Source organism: Cydia pomonella, chromosome 19 (genome assembly GCF_033807575.1).
Source record: "Cydia pomonella isolate Wapato2018A chromosome 19, ilCydPomo1, whole genome shotgun sequence".
NCBI lineage: Eukaryota > Metazoa > Arthropoda > Insecta > Lepidoptera > Tortricidae > Cydia > Cydia pomonella.
In genome coordinates this window covers 1,200,832-1,223,159 of record NC_084721.1, presented here as the reverse complement: position 1 = coordinate 1,223,159, position 22,328 = coordinate 1,200,832, and the positions used below count along the sequence as shown (strand labels likewise).

Genomic DNA, 22,328 nt, shown 5'->3' with positions numbered 1-22,328 from the left:
GGTCTCCATGGACTTGACAATGCGTTCTCGCACTTACTCGGAGCGGTCGGCGTCGCCGATGCGGTCTTCCAGCCCCGTCCACTTGTTGAATAGCGTCTTCATTTTACAAGGAACGAATACATGTTTAAGCATTTGTAGATACACTGTACTATTTTGATATGTAATCTGTATTTAATGAAAAAACTCAACATAAAATATAACAATTTATTTCACATCACATATTATAAGTTACAAATATTAAAATGGTACAAATTATCGGAACATTTCATCATTATGGTTAGAACTTGGCGGTCTCCATGAACTTGACAGCGCGTTCCCGCACCTGGTCGGCGCGGTCGGCGTCGCCGATGCGGTCTTCAAGTTCAGCCCACTTGTTGAATAGGGTCTTCATTTTACGTGCTGGTAGTTTCTGGGACGTCATCCGCTCCATTACTTGTCTGTGGAAGTATATAACATTATGATACAAAAATAATAATTGTTTTAAAGGAAAAAAATGCACACGCGAGTTGTGCAAGGACGAATGGTTTGTCAAAATAATATCAATGCAAGGATTGATGCATCAAGAGAAAATCTCAAACATAAAACGATAATTTAAGGCAATGGTCTAATTTACAATGATCGATAGTATTTGTTTCTCCTAGGAATTACGGCTAGGTTGAGAGGGGAATTGTGCAAGAAGAATGACCAAAGAGTATGTTCAGCGTTCCTCGGAGATGTTGTTTTGGGTTAGATCAAAGTACATACTTAATAAAAACATTGGGGTCCTGACTCACCTGACGGCCTGAATGTCCCGGTCCTTGGCGAGCATGTCGGCGTACGCGGCGCACACGTCGAGGCGCTGCGGGTACACGGCGAGCACTTGCTCGAACAGCGCCTCTGCTCGTTCGCGCTCGCCGTGCGCACGCTCTAGAAGAGCGAATTGCACTAGGACAGTAACGTCTGAAAAAAATCGTTAGTACGTTAATTCCAGACTTTATAAGGCTCGTCTTAACAAACTTTATTGAAACACATTAAATCAATACCTCCAACAAAAAATAATTTATTTGGCCGTGACATTGCACCGAAGTGGTGAGTGATGTGTCGTGATGCTTAATGTTCTGGTTCTCTGCTTTTGTTGACTGTACAAATTTGTACATGTTTGTGACTGTCCCGAATATCTTTGAAAGTTACGGCTGTCTATCAAACTATACGACCTTATGTCTAGTTTGAAAAACGTCAACCCACACTGTATGTTGACACGCGATAAACAACTCTATGCATACAGATATAAGAATCAACCTTTCGCTTTTGCTTCTCTACTATGCGGATTGTACGTAAGTTTGTGGGATTCCTATATTAATGTAACACGGGATAAACAATCCTATGCTCTAAGCACTTACGTTCTTTCTTCTCCAGCACGCTAACCGCCTTCTGCATGACATGCCTGGCCTTGTCCACCAAGCCCAGCTTGAAGCAGGCCGCCCCACATTGGATGTAGTTGGTGGGATTCCTCTTGTATTTCAGCAGCATGAGGTCGACGAGCGAGGACAGTTCCTGCTGCTTGGAGGTGTCGACGTAGATGTCCAGGAGTTTGGAGTGTACTTTGAAGGTGTCGTTCATTTGGAGGGCTTCTTCTAGCGTTTTTTGTTGGGACTCCTGTAACATGCGAATTGCAGTTGTTCCTTAGCATATATCATTCATTTAAAGACTTCAAAAAACCTAATTTTGTAACATACTTTTGTGCCGAACCGGTTCTCGACGTTAAGCATAGCGAGCCACACGTTGAGCTTTTCATCCTCCTCCCTGAAAGAGATAGTATTCAGCGCCTTCCGGCCCACTGCACGTGCTTTGTCGATCTCCGTCGCCTATGGGCAAAGATAACAATAGTGTAAATAGATAAATGGATGTAGGCAAATAATTTTAATCTTTTAGGCAAACTCGCGAGTTACAAGAACCTGCAATTTCTTCAAGACAACAATAAAATTTACTCCTAGGATTTTCATCAAAAAAAATGTGGATCTTTGAGATTCCTGAAACTCAATTTCTAATGCTACTGAGCTCTTCTGTACAAAATATTGGCGACGTTTTCTTACATTCAATGATACATTCATTTGCCAAAATACCACCTCCCCAACCAATTTTTCAAAACTACTGAATTTTCAGAAGAATCACCATAAAAACTTTTTTAGCATAGTTGTACGACAAGGTGACAAACGATAATATGACTGGTAACGTTTTTGATTATGAATAGAACATTGCGATGATCGCACACTGTACTCGATTGTAAACGAAATACCAAACAGTCGTGTAAAAGATGGTAGATATAGTAATAGCAAGAAGTTCATTACAGTAATAGCAAGAAGTAGAGTTTATATTACCTGCAGATGGAAGGCCATGTAGGCGATCCACAGCTGGCTGCAGCTGGGGCGGGCCAGCAGCGCGCGCTCGAACTGCTCGCAGCTCCGGGGCTGCGCCGCGCTGTCGGCGGCGCGCCGCTCCAGTTCGCGGAGTCTCTCTTCTTCGGCGCGGGCCTTCGCTACTTTTTCGGCCGCTGTGAGCTTCTTTCGCTTCTTTTTGGGCTGCTCGGTTTCCTGGTGGTATACAATGAGACTTTAGTACATTGTAGGAGAAGCCGGAAAACCGCTCAAACGTTAGTGGAGGCCTGTAACTGTAAGTACTTTAATAGAAATTAATATTTATATTGGCGTGAGGACAATTGTTGAACGAAAACGACATCTCTTTTTGCCGGGAACATTTATATTTTCTTCACTGAAAGAACTTATTTATGAAGTGAAAACTTCTTTACGCTGTGCACTTTTTGTGATGGGGAAAAAATGTTAAACTCGCGACAGGTCACGTGACCGACAGATTCGTCAGATTGAAAATACGTAAGACGGACACCTATGTCATTGAAGCCATTAGACCGCCCGCGCGGCGTAGGAAAGGAAGTATCCCCCTCTCTTTCTACCGCGCGGCGAAAATATATGCCTGCGCCTGCTGTTTCCTTTTGACGGCGCAGGACGCATGCAATGAATAGATAGTACTTTTATACTGATAATTAAAGCAGTTCGTGCAAAATTATTCCCGAACCATGCCAAAATATCAAAAATGCACAACGTTAATATTCAAGTTTTCACTTCTGCCGGCACTCCCGGAGTGCAACCCGTTGTTTTTTATATCGTAGATACGTTTTACTTGTATTTTTTAGTCACACACAATTGACACAATTTACACTATCCAATTCGGCAAGTATTTTCTAATCCCGCCTTTTTTACTTTTTTTATCCCTTTAGGCGTTTTTCTGTTGTTTACTTCAAACCGACTCTAAACTTAGAAGTATTTTTGCTAAAGAAAAACACCAACAGCTACAAAAGTAAAACGCCTTAAGCATGAACTGAATGGTTTTGACGTTCCTTTTTTTAATAAGTAATTGGTCCTATCAATAACCTAATTTCATTTTGGTGAAGAAAAAAGTTGCGCCAAAAAAAAAACCTTTTACTATCACCATTGACAGATGATGACAACAATTAAACATTGTAGTAGTGGTGGTTCAGGTGCTACAGCTATTGCCTACTTTCCAGCTTGGTTTTAGACCATCTATTGCCCCATTTCCGAACAGTGGCGTGAAAAGATAATTTCATTTTGGTATAATCTTACGCACTGGTGTGACGTTATTGCCTATACATAGATTCTGAAAAACCTAGAACTCATTTTGTTGTTCGTTTCGTTTGTTGAAAGTATATCGGTGAACTATGATAACATACAATACGTGTTTTATATAAATAGATGCGTTAAAACAATTCAGGAAAAAGCGTAAGAAGTTCATCTCATACCAAATAATCGTGACTGAAAAGGTACTTCGAAAAATGTCGTCTATCTCTCACTTGCCTTTTAAACAACAAATTCGAGCGAAATTAAAAATGAATACAATAGAAAAATCTAGGAACAAACCTCATCTTCACTACTGCTAGAAGATTCTTCCACCTTGTTGGCCTGATGATTATTCTCCGCCCAGAACTCCTTAGCGCTGGGCACCTCGAGCGCCGGCTCTAAGCTCTCCACTACTTTGATGTCTTTACTCTTATCTACCACTTCTTTCACTTCTTTATTCTTCTCTTGTTTCCTTTTCTTGCCTGCTTTTGCATCTTCTTTAGTTTTATCAGCTTCTTTCACTTTTAATTTAGCCTTCTTTTTATTTTTCTTTTCAGGAACTATCCCTTCTTCAGATGAATCATCATCATCTTTTACTGGCTTTGAAGATTTTAATTTCTCTTTCTTTTTCTGTTTCTGCTTCTCTTTGTAATTTGGATCTCTGTACTCTTCTTCGTCAAATTCTTTCAATTTTTCGTGTGCAATTTTCATCGCTTCCATCAATTTCTTTGTTCTCTCTTCGATAACTAGCTTCTCTTGATGCATGGCTGTGTGAAATTTCTTATTTTTAACTGACAAACCTTCTTCCTCTATTTTTAGTATCTTTTTGTCTATCCTTTTTATTCTGTGTAATCTACAATTGATGGATTTCATTAAGGATACTACGCGTTTTTTCCATTGCTTAGCTGTTTGACAGTTTGATAAGTCTATAAGAGCTAAGTCTTGTGGTTTTAATACTTGGTCGCTGTCTTCATGTATGTCAGTCTCTATGGCGTCGCTTTCTTCTGACACTTCTTTAACTTTTTTGTCTTTTTTATTTTGTTTATCTTTGTTTTTCCTCTTAGGATCTATATCTTCAGCGTCACTATTCTCTGAAACGTCTTTTGCCGTACTTTTCTTATCTTTCTTTTTCTTTGTTGTTTTTGTGTCTGTGTCTTCAGATTCACTTGTTTTACGCTTTTTTTTTGGCAGTTCATCGTCTTCAGTTTCTTTTTTGCGTTTCTCGTGATGTTCGTTACTTCGTTTCTGTAAAAAAATTTTTTTGTGAATAAACGAAAATCTATTCATGACAGAAGTGAATTGAAAGATGTGATTAGTAAAAATAGTGGGTCAAGTCAAAAGTGACGTGATCATGGATCCTATAGGCGGAGTACAGTTGGGTATTGAAATATTCAGAATAACATACTGAGACGAGTACATATCACTGCTGCCTATTTGCAAACGTTCACGTACCGCTGGCCAGAAGGGCGCTATAGTCAGGCTGCCCAGCATCTTCCTATTCTGAGCGTCCACCTGCAGCACCGTGCAGGTCACCACTTGTCCCGGGTGGAAGGCCTCGGTGAGGTTGGTGACGGGCGTCCGGGACACTTGTTTGCGGGGGACGTAGGCTATCACTTCGTTCAGGAACGATACTAGGACGAAGTCCCTTACAACCTGCAAATTGAGTGAAACATGTTACTATTAAAAAATAAATAAATATTTTGAGACAATCTTCCACAGAATGACCTAGCCCCAAACTAAGCAAAGCTTGTACTTTGGGCACCCGGCGACGATACACATACGTAAATAGAGAAATACTTACTTATACACCGTGTTTTTTTTTTATTTGCGTTAATTTCGAGGGTGCATTCCTGAGCTTAAAGTAAGTAACTTTCTCAAAGACACCGATATTTAAATTAACTCCATTTCGGGGATAATCAATCATTATTTTTTATCTTATAAGGCCCTTACGAGCGTGTACACTTGCCTTAGGGCCTGTTTACTTATTGATTAGTGTTTAGTGCGAGTTCATACATTTGCTACTAAACGTAAGTACTATCTCGGACGATCGACGTTCGAAATGACATTGATATGTCACAGTTTTCAATTGTTTGGTTGAGTTAAATGTAATGCCCGTGTTACAACAACGCTATATGCAACATTTAGTTACTTTTTATAAAAATGAAAATAGTAAAAAAAATACACATTTTTTTTTTAAATTAACTTTGCCATTTAGTTTCCTTAAACGTACTTACCGAAACCCCTAAGTTAACGAAATTCAATAAAAACACGGTGTATACACAGAAAACACCCATGAATTAGGAACAAATATCTGTGAACCCGGGACCATCGGCTTCATAAGCAGGGTCAATACCCAGTGCTCCCACTAGGCCAGACCGGTCGTCAAATATTGCTTGTTTCTACTAAACAAATGAACGATTGTGCAACATAAGTTCTTCAATTTAAACCATTTAAAGAAATACAGAACCACTGCAAGTCGACCGACCAGTGGTAGAGCGTGAAAATTGCCAACACGCCATCATAAATATTTTAAATAAGCAAGTCAGTGGGATTTGATTTTCGGGCTTTATGGCCACAACAAACATTCGACCAAAATTTTTGGAGGCTATCTGCACCCTTAATAAAAACGGTGGTGGCCGAGTGGAAATGACGTCCGACTTTCAATCCGGAGGTCGCGGGTTCATATACTGGCTCCAATGAGTTTTTCGGAACATACGTACGAAATATCATTTGATATTTACCAATAGCTTTTCGGTGAAGGAAAACATCGTGATGAAACCTGCATACATCTGCGAAGAAATTCAAAGTTGTATGACTTGTATGTGAAGTTCCCAATCCGCAATGGGCTAGCGTGGAGATTATATCCCAAGCTCTCTGAGAGGAGGCCTGCGTCCAGCAGTGGGACGTATATACGTCCTATTCATACTTGGTATTCAGCCTATATAGGCTGAATTATTTATCTATATCCTTGCATAGGAGTGTTAAAGATATAAATCATACCTTTATAACTCCAGTATAGGCCTTTCCAATTTCAGCCGTCTCATACGAAGTTAGCAGCGCAGCGTCAGGAGCGACTAGTGACGGCTTGAGTGACAGCATCAACGTCTGCTTCGCGGCGTCCACGGACAACACACGCGCCTTTACTTCTTGACCAACCTGAAAACATCATTTCAGTCAGGCATACTGGTATAACTTCTAAAATTATTGGATTTTCCCATGGATATTTTGCAAAATATTCGAATAATAATTCCTTATTTTATTTCACCGCACTCAATAACATTTAAACATTGTTAAAGTACTTTTAGCCAATTCCCGAATTAAAGAAGCGGCATCTGAACTGAAATTTACGTTAAGGGGCTCCCTGGCGCCAATGACCTTCGATCTGAATCCCTTGTTTTTCTAATGTTTTTTTAAGCTTTGGGCTTAAAGCAATATAGTATGTATCCCATATTTACTTCAAAGTTCATTGTCTTCGAGATATTTGCCACCAAAGTTGAACAATTTTAGGCCAAAAAACTGGTTTTCTGGCCATAACTTTTATGTTAATTAGTTTAAAACTAAAATCTCTGATCAGTTTTAAGATACGCCAAAGACGAACCCAAATATGTAATTTTCGTATATGTAAGATCCTTCACAGCAATTAAGTAACGAAAAAAGTGTTTTTAGACAATGTTTAAAAAAATATAAATATTAAGTATTAATTTCTTTCACAATCCGGCAGGCCAGAATAGGGATAAAAGATTGAAGAACCGATATCCGTTTGCCTTATAAGTTATAATTCTATCTAGTAGTGCAAATGTAGGAGTAACGACTCAAAACTTGTCAAAAATCGATGGAAACCACAGGGAACCCCTTAAATTCGAAAGCAGCAGACAATAAACACTCAATTAAAACTTGCTTAATTATTATGCTGACGCTGACCTTGTATTTCTTCTTGGTGAGTTTGGAGGTGGTTGCCTTCTTAGGATCGATGTACACGCCTGCGTCCGATATATGTAATTTCGGTACGTAGCCTGAAACAAAATCTCTACTTGCATTGCGTCTTGCAACAATTACACTTATACAGGGTGAAATTTTAACCATTTCAGCCGTACTCTGTGAATTTATTATGGGACATGTGACCAATGTAGAAATCGCGAAAAAATATTTGGCTGTCCCATAGAAATCAGCGGTATCACATCAGCCGGAATGTGTGAAACAACCAAATATTTTTCGCGATTTCGGCATTGGTCTCATTTTAATAGTTGTTCAGTATGACCTATAAAGTCACTACGCAGAGTACGGCTGGTAATTAAAATTTCATTCTGTATATCTGGGTGGCGTTTAATTTTCTTGAGCTGCTAATGCGGTGTTAATTTAACCTGAAGTCAACTGACGCGCGCGGTTTCAGACCAATATGAACCTTCGTACATTCCGCACACGATGCATGACGTTCAATGGTTTAAATACTTTTCTGCGACTTAAGTTAATAAACAACCTTACAGTTTACCATGGCAGGTCTTACCTGACAGCCGACCCACAGTGACAGTGACATGGTTGTCGGCCACAGTGCGAATCGTCCCAGTGACCAGCTCGCCCAGTTGTGAGTGGGAGAAGTATTCCTCGGTGATCCTAGACAGTCTGTAGGCTAGGTTAGGTCTTACCTGACAGCCGGCTCACAGTGACAGTGACATGGTTGTCGGCCACAGTACGAATGGTCCCAGTGACCAGCTCGCCCGAACTCAGTTGTGAGTGGGAGAAGTATTCCTCGGTGATCCTAGACAGTCTGTAGGCTAGGTTAGGTCTTACCTGACAGTCGGCCCACAGTGACAGTGACATGGTTGTCGGCCACAGTGCGAATGGTCCCATTGACTAGCTCGCCCGGACTCAGTTGTGAGTGGGAGAAGTATTCCTCGGTGATCCTAGACAGTCTGTAGGCTAGGTTAGGTCTTACCTGACAGCCGGCTCACAGTGACAGTGACATGGTTGTCGGCCACAGTACGAATGGTCCCAGTGACCAGCTCGCCCGAACTCAGTTGTGAGTGGGAGAAGTATTCCTCGGTGATACTAGACAGTCTGTAGGCTAGGTTAGGTCTTACCTGACAGTCGGCCCACAGTGACAGTGACATGGTTGTCGGCCACAGTGCGAATGGTCCCATTGACTAGCTCGCCCGGACTCAGTTGTGAGTGGGAGAAGTATTCCTCGGTGATCCTAGACAGTCTGTAGGCTAGGTTAGGTCTTACCTGACAGTCGGCCCACAGTGACAGTGACATGGTTGTCGGCCACAGTGCGAATGGTCCCAGTGACCAGCTCGCCCAGACTCAGTTGAGAGTGGGAGAAGTATTTCTCAGTGAGCAGTTTGGTTTCGTCGGTCACGTGGTAGATGTAGTCCGATAAGTTGTAGGTTAACACGCGGACGCGGTGTGTGCTGCCTGGGAAAAAGAAATGAAGTGTGAAAATATAGGGCACGTCAATCTGTACATATATCTATCATTGCATGGACCTAGGTATTATGAATTAATTCAAATTGGCCATGTAATTAAGCTGCTTAAACAACGTTCTGACGTTGCTCACTCAAATAAGACCTCGGATGTAGAACGGGTCCGGACCGAACCGGATAATAACAATCAAGACAAGAGGGCAGAATTATGAAGTGTTTCTACATTATAACATATGTATTTCAAGCGCAGTAATAAACGATGTCGTCAATATTTTGGGCACCTCTAGGGAGACCCTTAGCTGGGGCAAAGAGAATTTGAAATAGAGGTGGTTTGTCAAAGAAAACTTTGTAGCCACAGTAAATTTACTATCATCTTTCGACAAATTATTAAAACTTTTAGAACACCATTTGACTTTGATCCTTATTCTTTCACTGATATGTGTTAAATTTGTTAAATATCAAAGTGGCGCCATCCAATAGACCAAAGGCCAAAGGTATGGCGGCATCGTTTCCAGCGATGGCGCCACAACCTTTAGCCAATGACGGGTATTTACTACCTACCTATCTCCCTACCTACCTATTTACTATGTCTACAAAATTTTCTTTCACAATCCACCAAACTCTCTTTAACTAGGGTAACTTTGTGTGAGACTAGGTGATCGTATAAGATTTTCCCTAGGTAAGTATTAATTTAATTATTTACCGACGGGGTAGGACTGCGCCACGACCTGCTCGTCGGTGAGGTCCTCGTGCACGGCGACGCGCCGGAGACTCATCGTTCCCACGCATTTTTTGCCCAATTTGAAGTGGATCGAGCGCCCAGCTATCTTTAGCACCTGAGTAAAGAATTATTATTATATTCAAAACATGCAACCTATTCCTATACAAAGTGTTTGTGCACGTATAGTGGAGCCATTAACCACGTATAGTACGATGAATTTTATCGACAAATCACCCCCCATGCCTATGTTTTTTCTTAACCATTTTAAAAATGCACCCCTTCAAAGTTTTATGGCGCCAAACACGATTGCACTTGGTTAATGTACCATTATCTGTCCATTTACCTATCGCACATTTAAAAAAAAAATCATTCGATAGCTTACGAATTAGGGCATACATTTCAAGCATAAATGTTACAGAGAATTTTTCACAAATACTCAAGAATTAATAACGAAGATAAAAATTGTCTTCAAAAAAATTTTTTTTTCACATTTTAACTTTTTTTTCGAAAATGAGGTCGTTGACCTGTACTTTTTTTATTCTTAAAAGACAGTACAGGATATCAGCTAAAAGATGACATCAAAATGATAGCCCTAGTTAAAACATTTCACAAGTTACACGAGTCCAAACAAGACCTTCCATACTAGTTATCAGGACAGGACCCCAATTTAAAAGCTAGAAGTAGCAATTAATTTTACATATGCAAAAGACGGTGTTGGCTTTTTGAATTGGAGGTAAATTAGTAACTTACCTCTTTTACCAAGCGACTTGAGTGCTCCATTGCTGGGCAAAGATCTGTCCCATTGATTTCCATGTAAAAAGGGGTATTCAGTGCTTCCTTCGGCCAGTTGTTAAGAAAGGTATAATACTGTGGCCCTAGTGAAAAAGGGTACAAGTCTCTGGCAGCGCAGGTGTAAAGGGGTGTAAGTTCCACGTAACACTTATGCCCTTATACACCTAAACTGCCAGAGACTTGTACCCTTTTTCACTAGGGCCACGATGATAAACATACCTGTGCTGCCTCCACGATGTCGCCCTCTTTCAGCTTCACCTCTTCCTCGAGGTCGGGGCGCGCGCTCTCGAAGATGTTCCTCGTCGTCAGAAACGGCGCGCCGCGAGTCGGCATCACGTACAGCACGTGGGCCCGAATCTGTAAAACAAAGTCGAACGATCCATTTATTTACGACCAACTTGGATCATATTTTGTTAGTGACCGTTGTTATCTTAAGGCTAATGTTAGTATATTGTATAATTCTTGTATATATATAAAAGCGTTTGTATGTCATAAAAAAAACTTTATTTTTTGTTTTTCTATACGGTTGGTACGGTCACGTCTGAAAATATCGATACGGACAAAGTGCCAAAAATATATATACATTACTTTAATATATGGGCAGTAAGGTCGTGTATATATTTTCAGACTTGACTGTACGTAATGCGTAACGCTCGTAAGATCTCGATAATCACGAGAATCTCGATGGAAACATCTGTCTTATTTCAAACTGTTCTTTTGCTTTATCTAATCCGTTGGTAAGTAGTATTTTAAACGAGTAGATTTATTATAAACATAAGACTTTATTGGAGTTCATTGATCCTCACAAAAATCAGGATAGTAATGAAAAATATTGTCAAAAAGTCAATTCAATGTGGTAGGTACTAACAACAAGTCTCAATTGACCATCATTGGACCTTAAGTCTTAGCAAGAAGGTTCACAAATTGTCAGCTAACAGGACGGTACCTTTTGTCCGAGTGCGGGCTTCTTGTCCTTGCTGCGGTCGGCGTGGAAGCGCTGCACGTACGCCGTGGCGTCCAGCACGCGGCCCTCGATGCCGTTGTCCAGCGGCTGAAATATTTACTCAATCTATTGAATCACGCGTTGTTATGCGAATCCAAATAATCAATTTACTAAAGAAACCTTTCTGTAGATGACAGAATCTGAAAAAGAAACTTAAAACTAATACTTACCTATACTTATATCTATATATACCTTTTAACTTACCTATTCCGTATGGAGATGTACATTCAAATATAAATAAATCTATACTTACGTATTGAATGGTGAGCACGAGCGACATGCAACGTTATATATACATACATAGATGCATACGTACCTGTATCGAACCCAAATCAGTTGCTAACTGACCACTGTCACACACAGACGCTGTCCCTCGCGGCCTCTATAGCTATTTCATATACCTACTTGTTTTTTTCTCCTGCTACTCTTCTTCCCTGTACCCCTTTCACCATCTATATTCTACACTTTCATTGCTATTCCATCAAGTGATCCATGAGACCGAATTGAAAGAATATCAGAAGTTTGATTTGTCAAAATATAGTTCAAAATACAATATGGCAGCGAGCTCTTCTCAAGGCTGGCGAGCGTCTTGTAGCGCCTTCTGTAGCACGGCCGGAGTAGCGCTCAGCGAGACTAAACTGATGTCTGACGTCAACTATACAACGTTTCTCGACTCTCTGGACGTAGATGAGGACGTGTCGATTAGGGTATTTCTAACCCATGTACAAAGTCTCATTCCAAACGCCACAGTATTAACGGAGAAATTAATGATTTACGATTTAACCTCTTGAACGCCAGACGGCGAAGGAATATGCCACGCCCCGGACGCCAGGCACACGCGATTATTTAAGCGAAACTGAACTTTATGGAGTTCCGCGAAATTTTCTATTCAATTGGCGAAGCTGTCGGCTGTAGCCGACGTTGGCGTCCTTGGCAAGACTTTCCGATGACGGCCAGAGCCGACTGTGGCGGTCAATAGGTTAATACTTCGGAACAGCCTCGATACACGATATCTACATACACGATAATTAAAGAGTATATATCATTGCGAACGGCTAATACAGTATCCTCCTATTTATTGATGATTTATTTGTATTAATTTAATTTTTATAGTATATATTTTTTATGTTTATCTAATCTAATAAATCACCATATTAGAAGATGTTGCTACCCGGATTGATCGGATTGTTCTGAGAATGAATTCATTAAAGTCGCTTTGTTTTTAATATGTTATAGTTCTTAGAATTAATTATATTTCTGCACCTACGCTAATATTTGCTACACTATCGCATTGGGCAACTGTCATGATAGCTGTAACGTTACTGTAAATAAATAAAAAATCCTGAGAAGAAACTCTACTCGGGATCTCGGTCAATGTCGGCAGAGACTAGAGACACGTTGTTGTATACACACCTTGTCGACGGTGAACTCCAGGGCGGTGCCGGGCAGCAAACCCTTTTCCAGGCTCGCAAGCTTCTTGCGGCGCAGCGCCTTCTGCAGCGCGGCCAGAGCAGCGCTCAGCGACACTATACTGTTGTCTGCTGACGTTGTTACTGACTTCACGCTAGTCCAGACCAACATGCCCGTGTCTAAAAAGACGATAAGTGGGTAAATTAACTTTTTAGTGTCACAATGTGGAGGTATAGAGTGTGTGCTGTTGAATATTTTTTTGCCCTTAAGAAAATTGTTATAGTGTTAGTGTTATAGTGTTGTTGTGTTTGTTGTGTTGTTTGTATTGTTATAGTATTGTTGTGTTTGTTGTTGTTGTTGTTGTGTGTTTTTTGGAAAGAGATAAAATTAGGAGTTTATGAATAAGGAGATAGAGAAGACAGTAAAATCAAAGGCTAACAGCAATAAGTGGGCTGGCTAGGGCTACAACAGCACGCAGTCACGAGACATAAATCGAGGGCCATGACGTTACCTAGGTACTTGATTATTGGATATTTACATTAATTAAATATTTAACAAAATTATCTTAAAGCTGAAAACTATCGCGTTTATTAGGTAATCATAATTATCAGCGAGCTTTTTGCAAAATAATTGGTTTACATTTCCACAAAAAAATAGAATGATCTTAGTCTTAAGTATAGTCCGTCAAACAAATTTCTGAGTAGAACGGTACGACAACCCATCGCATCGCACCATTTTTGAAATTTGCCGTTTTCTTCTATTGACGGAAATCGCTTGACAGACTATAATAGCATATTTATAATTCTTTATCAATTACAAAGCAGCAAACTTTACCCAGGGCCAACAGATGTCTTGCGCAGAGGTGTGAAATCCTATGTAAAAAAAATAAAAATCCAACGTCACTCACCTAGCCCAATTTCAGGGTTGGCTTCAGCTTTAGGTAGGAAAGCTCTGGTGTTGGCCACACCTATATCCATCACGTAACCATGGTCCTCCACTGATGACACGGCTGCCTGGAGAATGTCCCCTGTGCCAATGTAAATAAATTAGTATTAAGAGCCAATCAGGTTTCAGCCAATTGCTTAGCTTCAGCTTATGGATTAAATAAATTTATTTATAATAATTGTTAAGTAAAAAAAAAACTTAAGGCAAATTCTATGCATCTTTTGGGCTAATTAAATCACAAACGCTCACTTATGGAGAATAACTGGACAAGCACCCGTACACAAGGAGATTCAAACGCGCAAATGGCATTGGGTTGAGCATATTCTCAGGAAGCCTGACACCCACCTATCCAAAGTGGCCCTGACCTGGAAAATGCCCGGAAGACGGAAACATGGTCGCCATAAATTTACTTGGCGCCGTTCCGTGGAGCAAGAGTTGGGTGTATAGGGGATGGGGTGGGAGGAGGTTACCCAAGCTGCGCAGGACCGGAGTCAGTGGAAGAAAATGGTTCGAGCACTACACCCCAGCAGGGGGTAACAGGATGGAACGAAGAAGATAATAATTTTTACCTCATACAATATTAGGTAAAGTATTAGGATAGTTTTTTTATTAAATTATATGTTTTATTATGATTGCTGCGCCTTTATAGGGTCAGGTTCACATTATCTAATATTTGGGGGGAGAATCTTACACAGATCGACCTAGCCCCAAACTAAGCAAAGGTTGTACTATGGGTACTAGGCGACGATATATATACGTATATAGATAAATACATACTTATATAAATAGAAGACATCCATGACTCAGGAACGAAATTCTGTGTTCATCACACAACTAAATGCCCTTACTGGGATTCAAACCCGGGATCATCGCTTCATAGGCAGGGTAACTACCAACTAAGCCAAACCGGTTGTCGTCATATTATGGAATATGTTTGCAATAAATGCTTTTGACTATGACTTGTGTTTGTGACTAAAACTAGGTGGGCAATTGGACCCGGGTATGTCCTTAAACTACGTCCAAAAGAGAGGTATGGGCACTGTGACAGTCAGCTCACTTTGTCTGGTAGGGCACAGCACAGCGGATGTCATTCCAGATCTAGAGCAGAGCCCAACTGGAGAAGTACCTCCACCTTACAGAAAACTGCAGCCAAAAAGACTAGACCCTACTCATAGTGTTGTGTTCCTGCTGGTGAGTAAGGTTGCCAGAGCTCAAGAAGTGTGCAGAGTGTTAGGGTCGGCAATATGCATGTAACACCTCTGGAGTTGCAGGCATCCAAAAGCTACGGACACTGCTTACCATCAGGCGGGATGTATGCTTGCTTGCCATCAACGAAATGTATAAATGAAAATGAAAATGTAAAAATGTAACTAACAACTATGGATTTTTTATCCGAAATAAAATCATTTTATTTATTATTTATTATTTATAAAAAAGAGTAAAACAGTATAATTTGTATAGTGTTTTGGTCTGTCACAAACTTTTTAATATAAATATAAGTTCTTTCTCTCATTGTATGTATACACACCTTTCAGCAGGTCAGAGTGTGACCGCCCCGAGTTGACATGCTGTGGCATCATGGACAGCATGACACCTTCGCTGCTCCCATTTGCCTCTAATACATGGACTGCCACATACTGTCCCGGACTGAACATCTCTGGTAGTTCTAGCACTTTCTCTGTCTGGTTAAAGGAATAAGTTGGGTAATATAAGTAAAATAAATTGAGTAGAAGTAAGAGGGAAGAATATCTTTATGAATCCAACAAAATAATGGTAATTTTTCTATTAAATTCCATTTCGGGTGAAAACGTTTTCCACTAAATCTTAACAAATGAAACAAATCACTTTGATTATTTTGATGTTGATCACTTCAGCATAATATACGCATAAAAAAAAAAAAGTATTTTGAAAATTCTGAAAAAAAAAAGCCTACCTAGTTTTTTGTCAATAACATACTAAAAAATAATGGAGAATGGAAAATATTTAGAAATATTTTCTCTGTTTGTATGGAAGATCACATGGTATACTTCTTTATTATTATTTTCTTTTAATTATTTTTCATGGTTGTAATAAACAAGTACCTCATCATTAACATAAGCCTCCAGCATCTTGTTGTAGGGCTCGCTGATGTGGCAGGCCATGACACTGCCCTCGGTCTTGCCTGGCATTGAGATGCACAGCTTTGTATCTAGCACTTTCCATACTCGCCCCAGCAGATTCACACCTGGTTTCAGTGTCTGAAAAATATTAAAGTTTTACAATAAATTAAACAAAAAATACTTGTATATAAGTATGTCTTTAACAGTTTAGATAAATAAATAAATACTATAGGACATTATTACACAAATTGACTAAGTCCCACAGTAAGCTCAATAAGGCTTGTGTTGAGGGTACTTAGACAACAATATATATAATATATAAATATTTATAAATACTTAAATACATAGAAAACACCCATGACTCGGGAACAAATATCCATGCTCATCACATGAATAAATGCCCTTACCAGGATTTGAACCCGGGACCATCGGCTTCATAGGCAGGGTCACTACCCACTAGGCCAGACAGGTCGTCAAGATGAATTTTAAAATAAAGTGGCTTAAAGAAATAAGAAACTCAATATACATGGGTTAGAAATTTATGAGAAAATCCCCTTTCCTAAGCTTTTTTCCATAACTTTTCAGTCAGAGGCTTTTTGTATACAAAGATACTCATTACGTTTGTGATACTAATAATTTTCCTTGTATACATAAACAAGATATTCAAGAGAAATTAAGAATTCAATTATACATATAATGTGTACCTTATATCCAATGCCTGATGCGCACATTTTGTATGACTGATCCACCTCCTTAACCGCTTCATCAGATAAGTATCCATCATCATTCTCTGGTCTTTTCTTTTGTTTTTTCTTCTTACCTTGGCCTCTTTCTGCCGCACCTAAAAACTAAAACGAAAAAGTATTGAAAATTAAACCCATCTATTCATAACAGAGACGATATATCTACCGCACTAAGCACTTACGTTACTGCTTTGCTTAAAATATGTCACATTAGGCTTTTTTCCGCCACGGGGAAAGTATTCTTCGGTCATTTTTATATTTTGTTATTTTATTTTACATGAGTACTCTGTAAATGTATACACTCCACGCGAACTCTGGAGGTTATAACGTTTCGTTGTTGCACTGTTGCAAATAAATGTCAAAATATGTACTTTAGTTTTATGACTTGTGAAAAGTGAACTAAGTTTAAAGTCTAGTTTATAATTGATTGCTAGTAAATTGTTTATTTATTTCAACAAATACATTATTTGTCGTATGAAAAGTTGGTACATGAACAATTTTTACGCGCATATATGGCAAGTACGGCTAATAAAACGCAGTAAAAGTGATACCATGCGCACTATTATAACCCAATTTATTGTTTTATTTACAGTCAATATGCGTCCCAATTGCATTACCCAGTAAGTACAACTTCTCTATGCTGATGAAATCAAAATGTTGTGAATTTCTATTTCCCCCAATGGTTTCATCAAATCAATTCTAAAACTTCTAAGTTAGTAGAAAAATTAACAGGTACCACACTTATAACCAGACCAAAATGAAAAGGCACCAAAACCTATGCCCAATCATACATGACTACAGTATTACATAACCGTTCAGGTTATATTTTGACAGCCGGCTGCCGGGTATATTGCATTGAAATTGAAAACTCGAGAAAAGAAATACGTGACCAATTTGCTCTATATTAAAAGCCAATTTACAAGTCGATTAGGAGGGGCAAGAGGGCATTCTCAAGCAAGCGTTTAGGGACCGGTAAGGTATTCAATTACCATAATAATTTATTCGAAATCACATTCGTCTACTCGTGCCGTGCGTCACTAAATCATTTCGATTAGAGTTTAGTATTATTTCGTGTGCATTATCATCGTGTGTTTTGGTTGAAGTAGTCGTGACTTCGTGCGTTATCTACATATTATATCAATATAGATAAAGGTACTTGGCTCGTAGACTAGGTGCTAAACCAGTATAACCTGTTATTTAATTGCTTTCGTGTTTCCTGTTATCTAGACCAATAATTTGAAATAAAAGTTGTTTTACTGCTTGTTTGTAGTGACCAGCAATCATCATGGTGAACAAAATCGTCATATTCGGCTCCACAGGGATGACAGGGCTCTGTGCAGTGGAAGCTGCTGTAAAAAAGGGTTAGAATTAGAATTATTAGTTTCAATATGGTTTTTATAAATTTGTTTTATTCTATCTACATGGTTTTATACATTTCTTTTTTGCCTTGTTATAATAGTTATAATATCAATATTACAAGCATCATACTATTGGGTGAGATGTTTTAAATATTGACTAGATTTTATTTGAGTTAAGGTAGAAAATCAAATGGATTTCAACTATCAAGCACACACTAACTTTCAAATACCTGTCTTTAGTAAAAATTGCAACAATAATATCTTAAATTGATTGTATTGTATATTCACTAAGTACATAATCTCAGTATTACTCAATACATATTTTGCTAATGTTGTCCTAAGCCACTCATCTATAATTTAACTTTTAACCAGGCCTAGAAGTACGTGCATTCGTTCGCACGCCTTCTAAACTCCCTACACATCTGAAGGATAAAGTTGATATCTTCCAAGGCAATGTTCTCGAGCCAGACTCCGTCCATGATGCCGTGGAAGACATGGATGCAGTAGTCATAGCCCTGGGGACCAACAACCAACTGGAACCTACCTCTGACCTGTCTGAAGGCACTAAGAACATTATTGAAGCTATGCGAGCGAAGGGTGTGAAGATCTTGTCAGTCTGTCTATCAGCATTCTTGTTTTATGAGCCTGACAAGGTGCCCCCAAGGTTTGTGGACCTGAATGAGGACCACAAGAGGATGTATCAGGTGGTTAAGGACAGTGGTTTGAACTATGTTGCTGTGTTCCCTCCACATATTGCTGGTGAGTTTTTTTAAGTCACAAATATTCATTGACACTAGTCTGCCACAGTGTATAGAGTCAGACCAAGCTAAGTTGGCAGTGTTTTTGATAGCCCAGCCTGTGCAAGTGTTAAGTAAACATCATAATTTCATAGATGTTTCACGTTTCAATAACACTTGCACAGTTTGGGCTACCGAAATCCACCAAAATCGCTGCCAAAAGATAAGTTGGTTTGACTCTAGCAGTTTGTTGGCATACTTTCCCAAGTATCTTATCTCCAGTAATCTCATATCTCATCCTTATGGATAAGGGACATATTCTTGCGTTACATTATGAATGTATTCTATTAGTACCTTGCTGGCATAATAATGTGTATTTAATCGTTAAACTCATAACATATATCACTTTTTCAAACTGATTAGACTTTCTTAATTCTTGTCATATATTGAAGTTACTGATCAAGGACATATTTTATGTTTAGCAAACTTTGCTTAGTTTGGGCTAGGTTGGGATCATTCTTTAGATTTGTCTAAACTCCTTCAAATCATACCAAATGTATGAACAGTTTGAAGGGGTTGAGTCTGACCTCAGTCATAGTCATATAATTAGAGAATGACCTTGATTTGTGTAAGATTGTCCTCAAATATTTATTTATTTGTGGTCATTACTCATAATCATATTTTTTTGTACAGATGAGCCAAGCAGGGAAGTAATCATAGAAGTGAACCCGGAGAAGTCTCCAGGCAGAGCCATCTCCAAGTACGACCTGGGGGCGTTCCTGGTGAACTCCCTGAGCGAACCTAAGTACTACAAGTCTGTTATTGGTATTACCAATGCGCCCAAAGCTTAGGATGTAATTTTTATGTGCCAGGCACATGCTATAGATTGTCTGATTAGATTATTCAGTCATTCAATATTATTTTTAACTTTTAGAACTGACCCTAACAATCTTGATTTTAAAAGATTATTTTATTTAGAATAAATCTTTTATCTTTAAAGATTATTTAGTTAAATAGGCGGGTCCACACAGAGCGAGCATACGCGCGAGGCAATTTCCTCGCACACAAAATGGTCAGTGTAGACGTGCCTCGGCAGAGGCGGCGCGCGCGTTTTCCTTGCCTGAGCGCGCCGCCTCGGCCGAGGCACATTAATTTACACTGGCCGGTTTGTGCGCGAGTAAATTGCCTCGCGCGTATGTTCGCTCTGTCTGGACCCGCCTAATGACTCGTAGTTTATTAAAAATGTTTCCTTAATAAGCTAAATAGACAACACTATAGAATTGTGTTACAGTATAAAAAATAATCACTGAGGTTGTGTTATACCGAAGTTAGAAAATTGCGGGCCTCTTTATCTTTTACTCCAATTAAGGCATAATCAGAGTGACAGAGAAAGAAGCCCGCAATTTGCATAGTTCGGTGGTCGCGGTAAGCTCTCAGAGTCATAATTTGTTTGCTCTGTTGGATTGGAACGAACAACGGACCTTAGTATATTATCAAAAGGTCATTATTATTACAAAACAGTTCCATCATCTATGCATGACTTATGTATGTTTATAATGTTATGTAAAATAAGGTTTATATTTGTATACTTACAGTCTAGTTTTAGATGTATATTAAATACTTTTAATGTTATTAAATAAATATTTTTTTCTGTTTATATCCACTTTTTCTTTTTTACACTCAATTCTATACTCACTACCCCTAGCTAGACTAGACTACCCAGACCAGAGACAAAGAGATTATAATATTGTTATACAATAGTCAGAAAACTTTTTCCAACATTAACTTAGTTGGCCACTGAAAAGTTGTTCCAGCTCAATAACTTAAAAATATGAATTTAAAACTCTAAAATTACACGTTTGCGTGTGTTTTAACACGTGTTAACGTGGCAACTTATTCGACCTGGCCAACTGGCATGATTAGCTCTACAAACTTATTACTTGACGACCTCGCTAAACCTCGGCCGTCTGAAAAAGCTCCGTCAAACTACTCTATAAGTCACGGTCTATTTTATAGCAGTTTACTTTGATCGTAAATATGTATTTATATATGTATGGATATGACGTCCGACTTTCAATCCGGAGGTCGTGGGTTCAAATCCTGGCTCGTACCAATGAGTTTTTCGGAACTTATGTACGAAATGTCATTTGATATTTACCACTAGCTTTTCGGTGAAGGAAAACATCGTGAGGAAACCTGCACACATCTGCGAAGAAATTCAAAGGTGTATGTGAAGTCCCCAATCCGCATTGGGCTAGCGTGGGGACTATAGCCCGAGCCCTCTTGCACATGAGAGGAGGCCTGTGCCCAGCAGTGGGACGTATATAGGCTGAATTATTATTATTATTATGTATTTTTTTATACTACGTCGGTGGCAAACAAGCAGTCCGGGTATGAATTAATTATAACAAAAAAAAAAACATTAGAATTTAGAATTCCATCAATGAAAAATCAGTCCTAGAATGAAAAATTGTACGCCTTACGGCACAACATAGTGATAGGATGATGATGTATATATACCTATGTTAGACAAATAAATGCTTTTGCCTTTTTTGAAAACTATGAACATTTTATAGGGAATTTTCAAGGAGGTGGTCGGGCGAACGGCACCACTTTTTCAGCCCGGCAACATCAGGGTTCTTGAAGCCTGGGAGACCTACTACAAGGATCAAAAGTCAAACTGAGGTCTAACAAGTATGCATACGACACTCTTCTGGAGATCCTGGTCTAAATGTAGACGTGGTCTAGGTAATTGATTTCTTAGCAGTTTACGGTACACTTTATATTGGACGCTCTTAGCATAAGTATGTACAACCAAATTAACTTGAACCGCAAATTTCTAAAAATTCAATTTCCTCGGCTGTACAAATGTACATACGGTAGAAGTACTAGTGCTCGACGCTGCACTAGTACTCGACATGGGCACTTTATGGCAAAGTGACAAGGATTAAGTTCGAATACAGAAAAATCTTCGTTGTTCAAATTTAACCTATATTTCCATGAAATAAAGTGCCCATGTCGGCGACTAGTACAGCGTCGAGCACTAGTACTTCTACCTTATATATTATTTTCAATCCTCGTAGTTTTACCGCGAAAATAAAAATCGTTATCACTATAATAAATAATAATACAAATGTATTGTACTTGTGTTTTCAAGCGACATAAAGGCAAGTAGCGAAACCACGGAATAAATAATAGTAGGTACTACCGGCGAAACTGCGATTTTCGCTGGGCGACATGTAGTTTGACCTTTGGCTTAACCCTCCGTTTTGTTACTGACAAACCTTGGTCGTTGAAACAAAAACAAGGATATTGGCATGTTTAAATTGAATATAGAATAGAGCTGCACTGACCAGTGCTAAAGCATACCGACGTTAAAGTCAAAGTACCTGGGCGACCGAGCGTTGCTCGGTTATAACTATTTATTGTAATATGGTGGTGTATAGGTGATAATTTTAACTACATTTTTTT

The 22,328-nt window shown here is 39.1% G+C and overlaps 2 protein-coding genes across 4 annotated transcripts; one reads left to right on the top strand and one right to left on the bottom strand.

The window, feature by feature from the left end:
- Positions 1 to 190: 190 nt before the first annotated feature.
- On the bottom strand, positions 191 to 17,103 carry LOC133528107 (protein RRP5 homolog). The gene is made up of 19 exons (XM_061865330.1): positions 16,945 to 17,103; positions 16,724 to 16,867; positions 16,002 to 16,157; positions 15,449 to 15,602; positions 13,883 to 14,002; positions 12,979 to 13,154; positions 11,509 to 11,613; positions 10,782 to 10,919; positions 9,753 to 9,885; positions 8,853 to 9,041; positions 7,551 to 7,642; positions 6,630 to 6,785; positions 5,082 to 5,282; positions 3,930 to 4,874; positions 2,358 to 2,570; positions 1,716 to 1,844; positions 1,380 to 1,635; positions 774 to 939; positions 191 to 437 (listed from the first exon to the last, which is right to left on the bottom strand). The coding sequence occupies exons 1-19, from the start codon at positions 17,011 to 17,013 to the stop codon at positions 278 to 280; spliced, it is 3,702 nt and encodes a 1,233-aa protein (XP_061721314.1). The 5' UTR covers positions 17,014 to 17,103; the 3' UTR covers positions 191 to 277.
- A 475-nt stretch (positions 17,104 to 17,578) lies between these two features.
- Positions 17,579 to 20,514, top strand: LOC133528114 (flavin reductase (NADPH)). 3 transcript variants are annotated; one of them, XM_061865340.1, is made up of 4 exons: positions 17,579 to 17,734; positions 18,033 to 18,123; positions 18,493 to 18,879; positions 19,551 to 20,514. In XM_061865340.1, exons 2-4 carry the CDS (start codon positions 18,048 to 18,050, stop codon positions 19,706 to 19,708), a joined length of 621 nt encoding a protein of 206 aa, XP_061721324.1. In that variant the 5' UTR covers positions 17,579 to 17,734; positions 18,033 to 18,047; the 3' UTR covers positions 19,709 to 20,514. The 3 variants fall into 3 exon arrangements, with proteins under 3 accessions (XP_061721324.1, XP_061721326.1, XP_061721325.1); XM_061865342.1 differs by having other exon boundaries at positions 17,586 to 17,739; XM_061865341.1 differs by lacking the exon at positions 17,579 to 17,734 and adding an exon at positions 17,758 to 17,914.
- Positions 20,515 to 22,328: the final 1,814 nt, after the last annotated feature.

Coding starts and splice junctions, on each gene's coding strand:
- LOC133528114 (XM_061865340.1), top strand. CDS start 18,048: ATGGTGAACAAAATCGTCATATTCGGCTCCACAGGGATGACAGGGCTC. Junction 18,124..18,492: donor GGAAGCTGCTGTAAAAAAGG/GTTAGAATTAGA, acceptor ACTTTTAACCAG/GCCTAGAAGTACGTGCATTC. Junction 18,880..19,550: donor GTTCCCTCCACATATTGCTG/GTGAGTTTTTTT, acceptor TTTTTTGTACAG/ATGAGCCAAGCAGGGAAGTA.
- LOC133528107 (XM_061865330.1), bottom strand. CDS start 17,013: ATGACCGAAGAATACTTTCCCCGTGGCGGAAAAAAGCCTAATGTGACA. Junction 11,614..12,978: donor TGGAGTTCACCGTCGACAAG/GTGTGTATACAA, acceptor TAAATATTTCAG/CCGCTGGACAACGGCATCGA. Junction 9,042..9,752: donor GGCGCAGTCCTACCCCGTCG/GTAAATAATTAA, acceptor TCTTTTTCCCAG/GCAGCACACACCGCGTCCGC.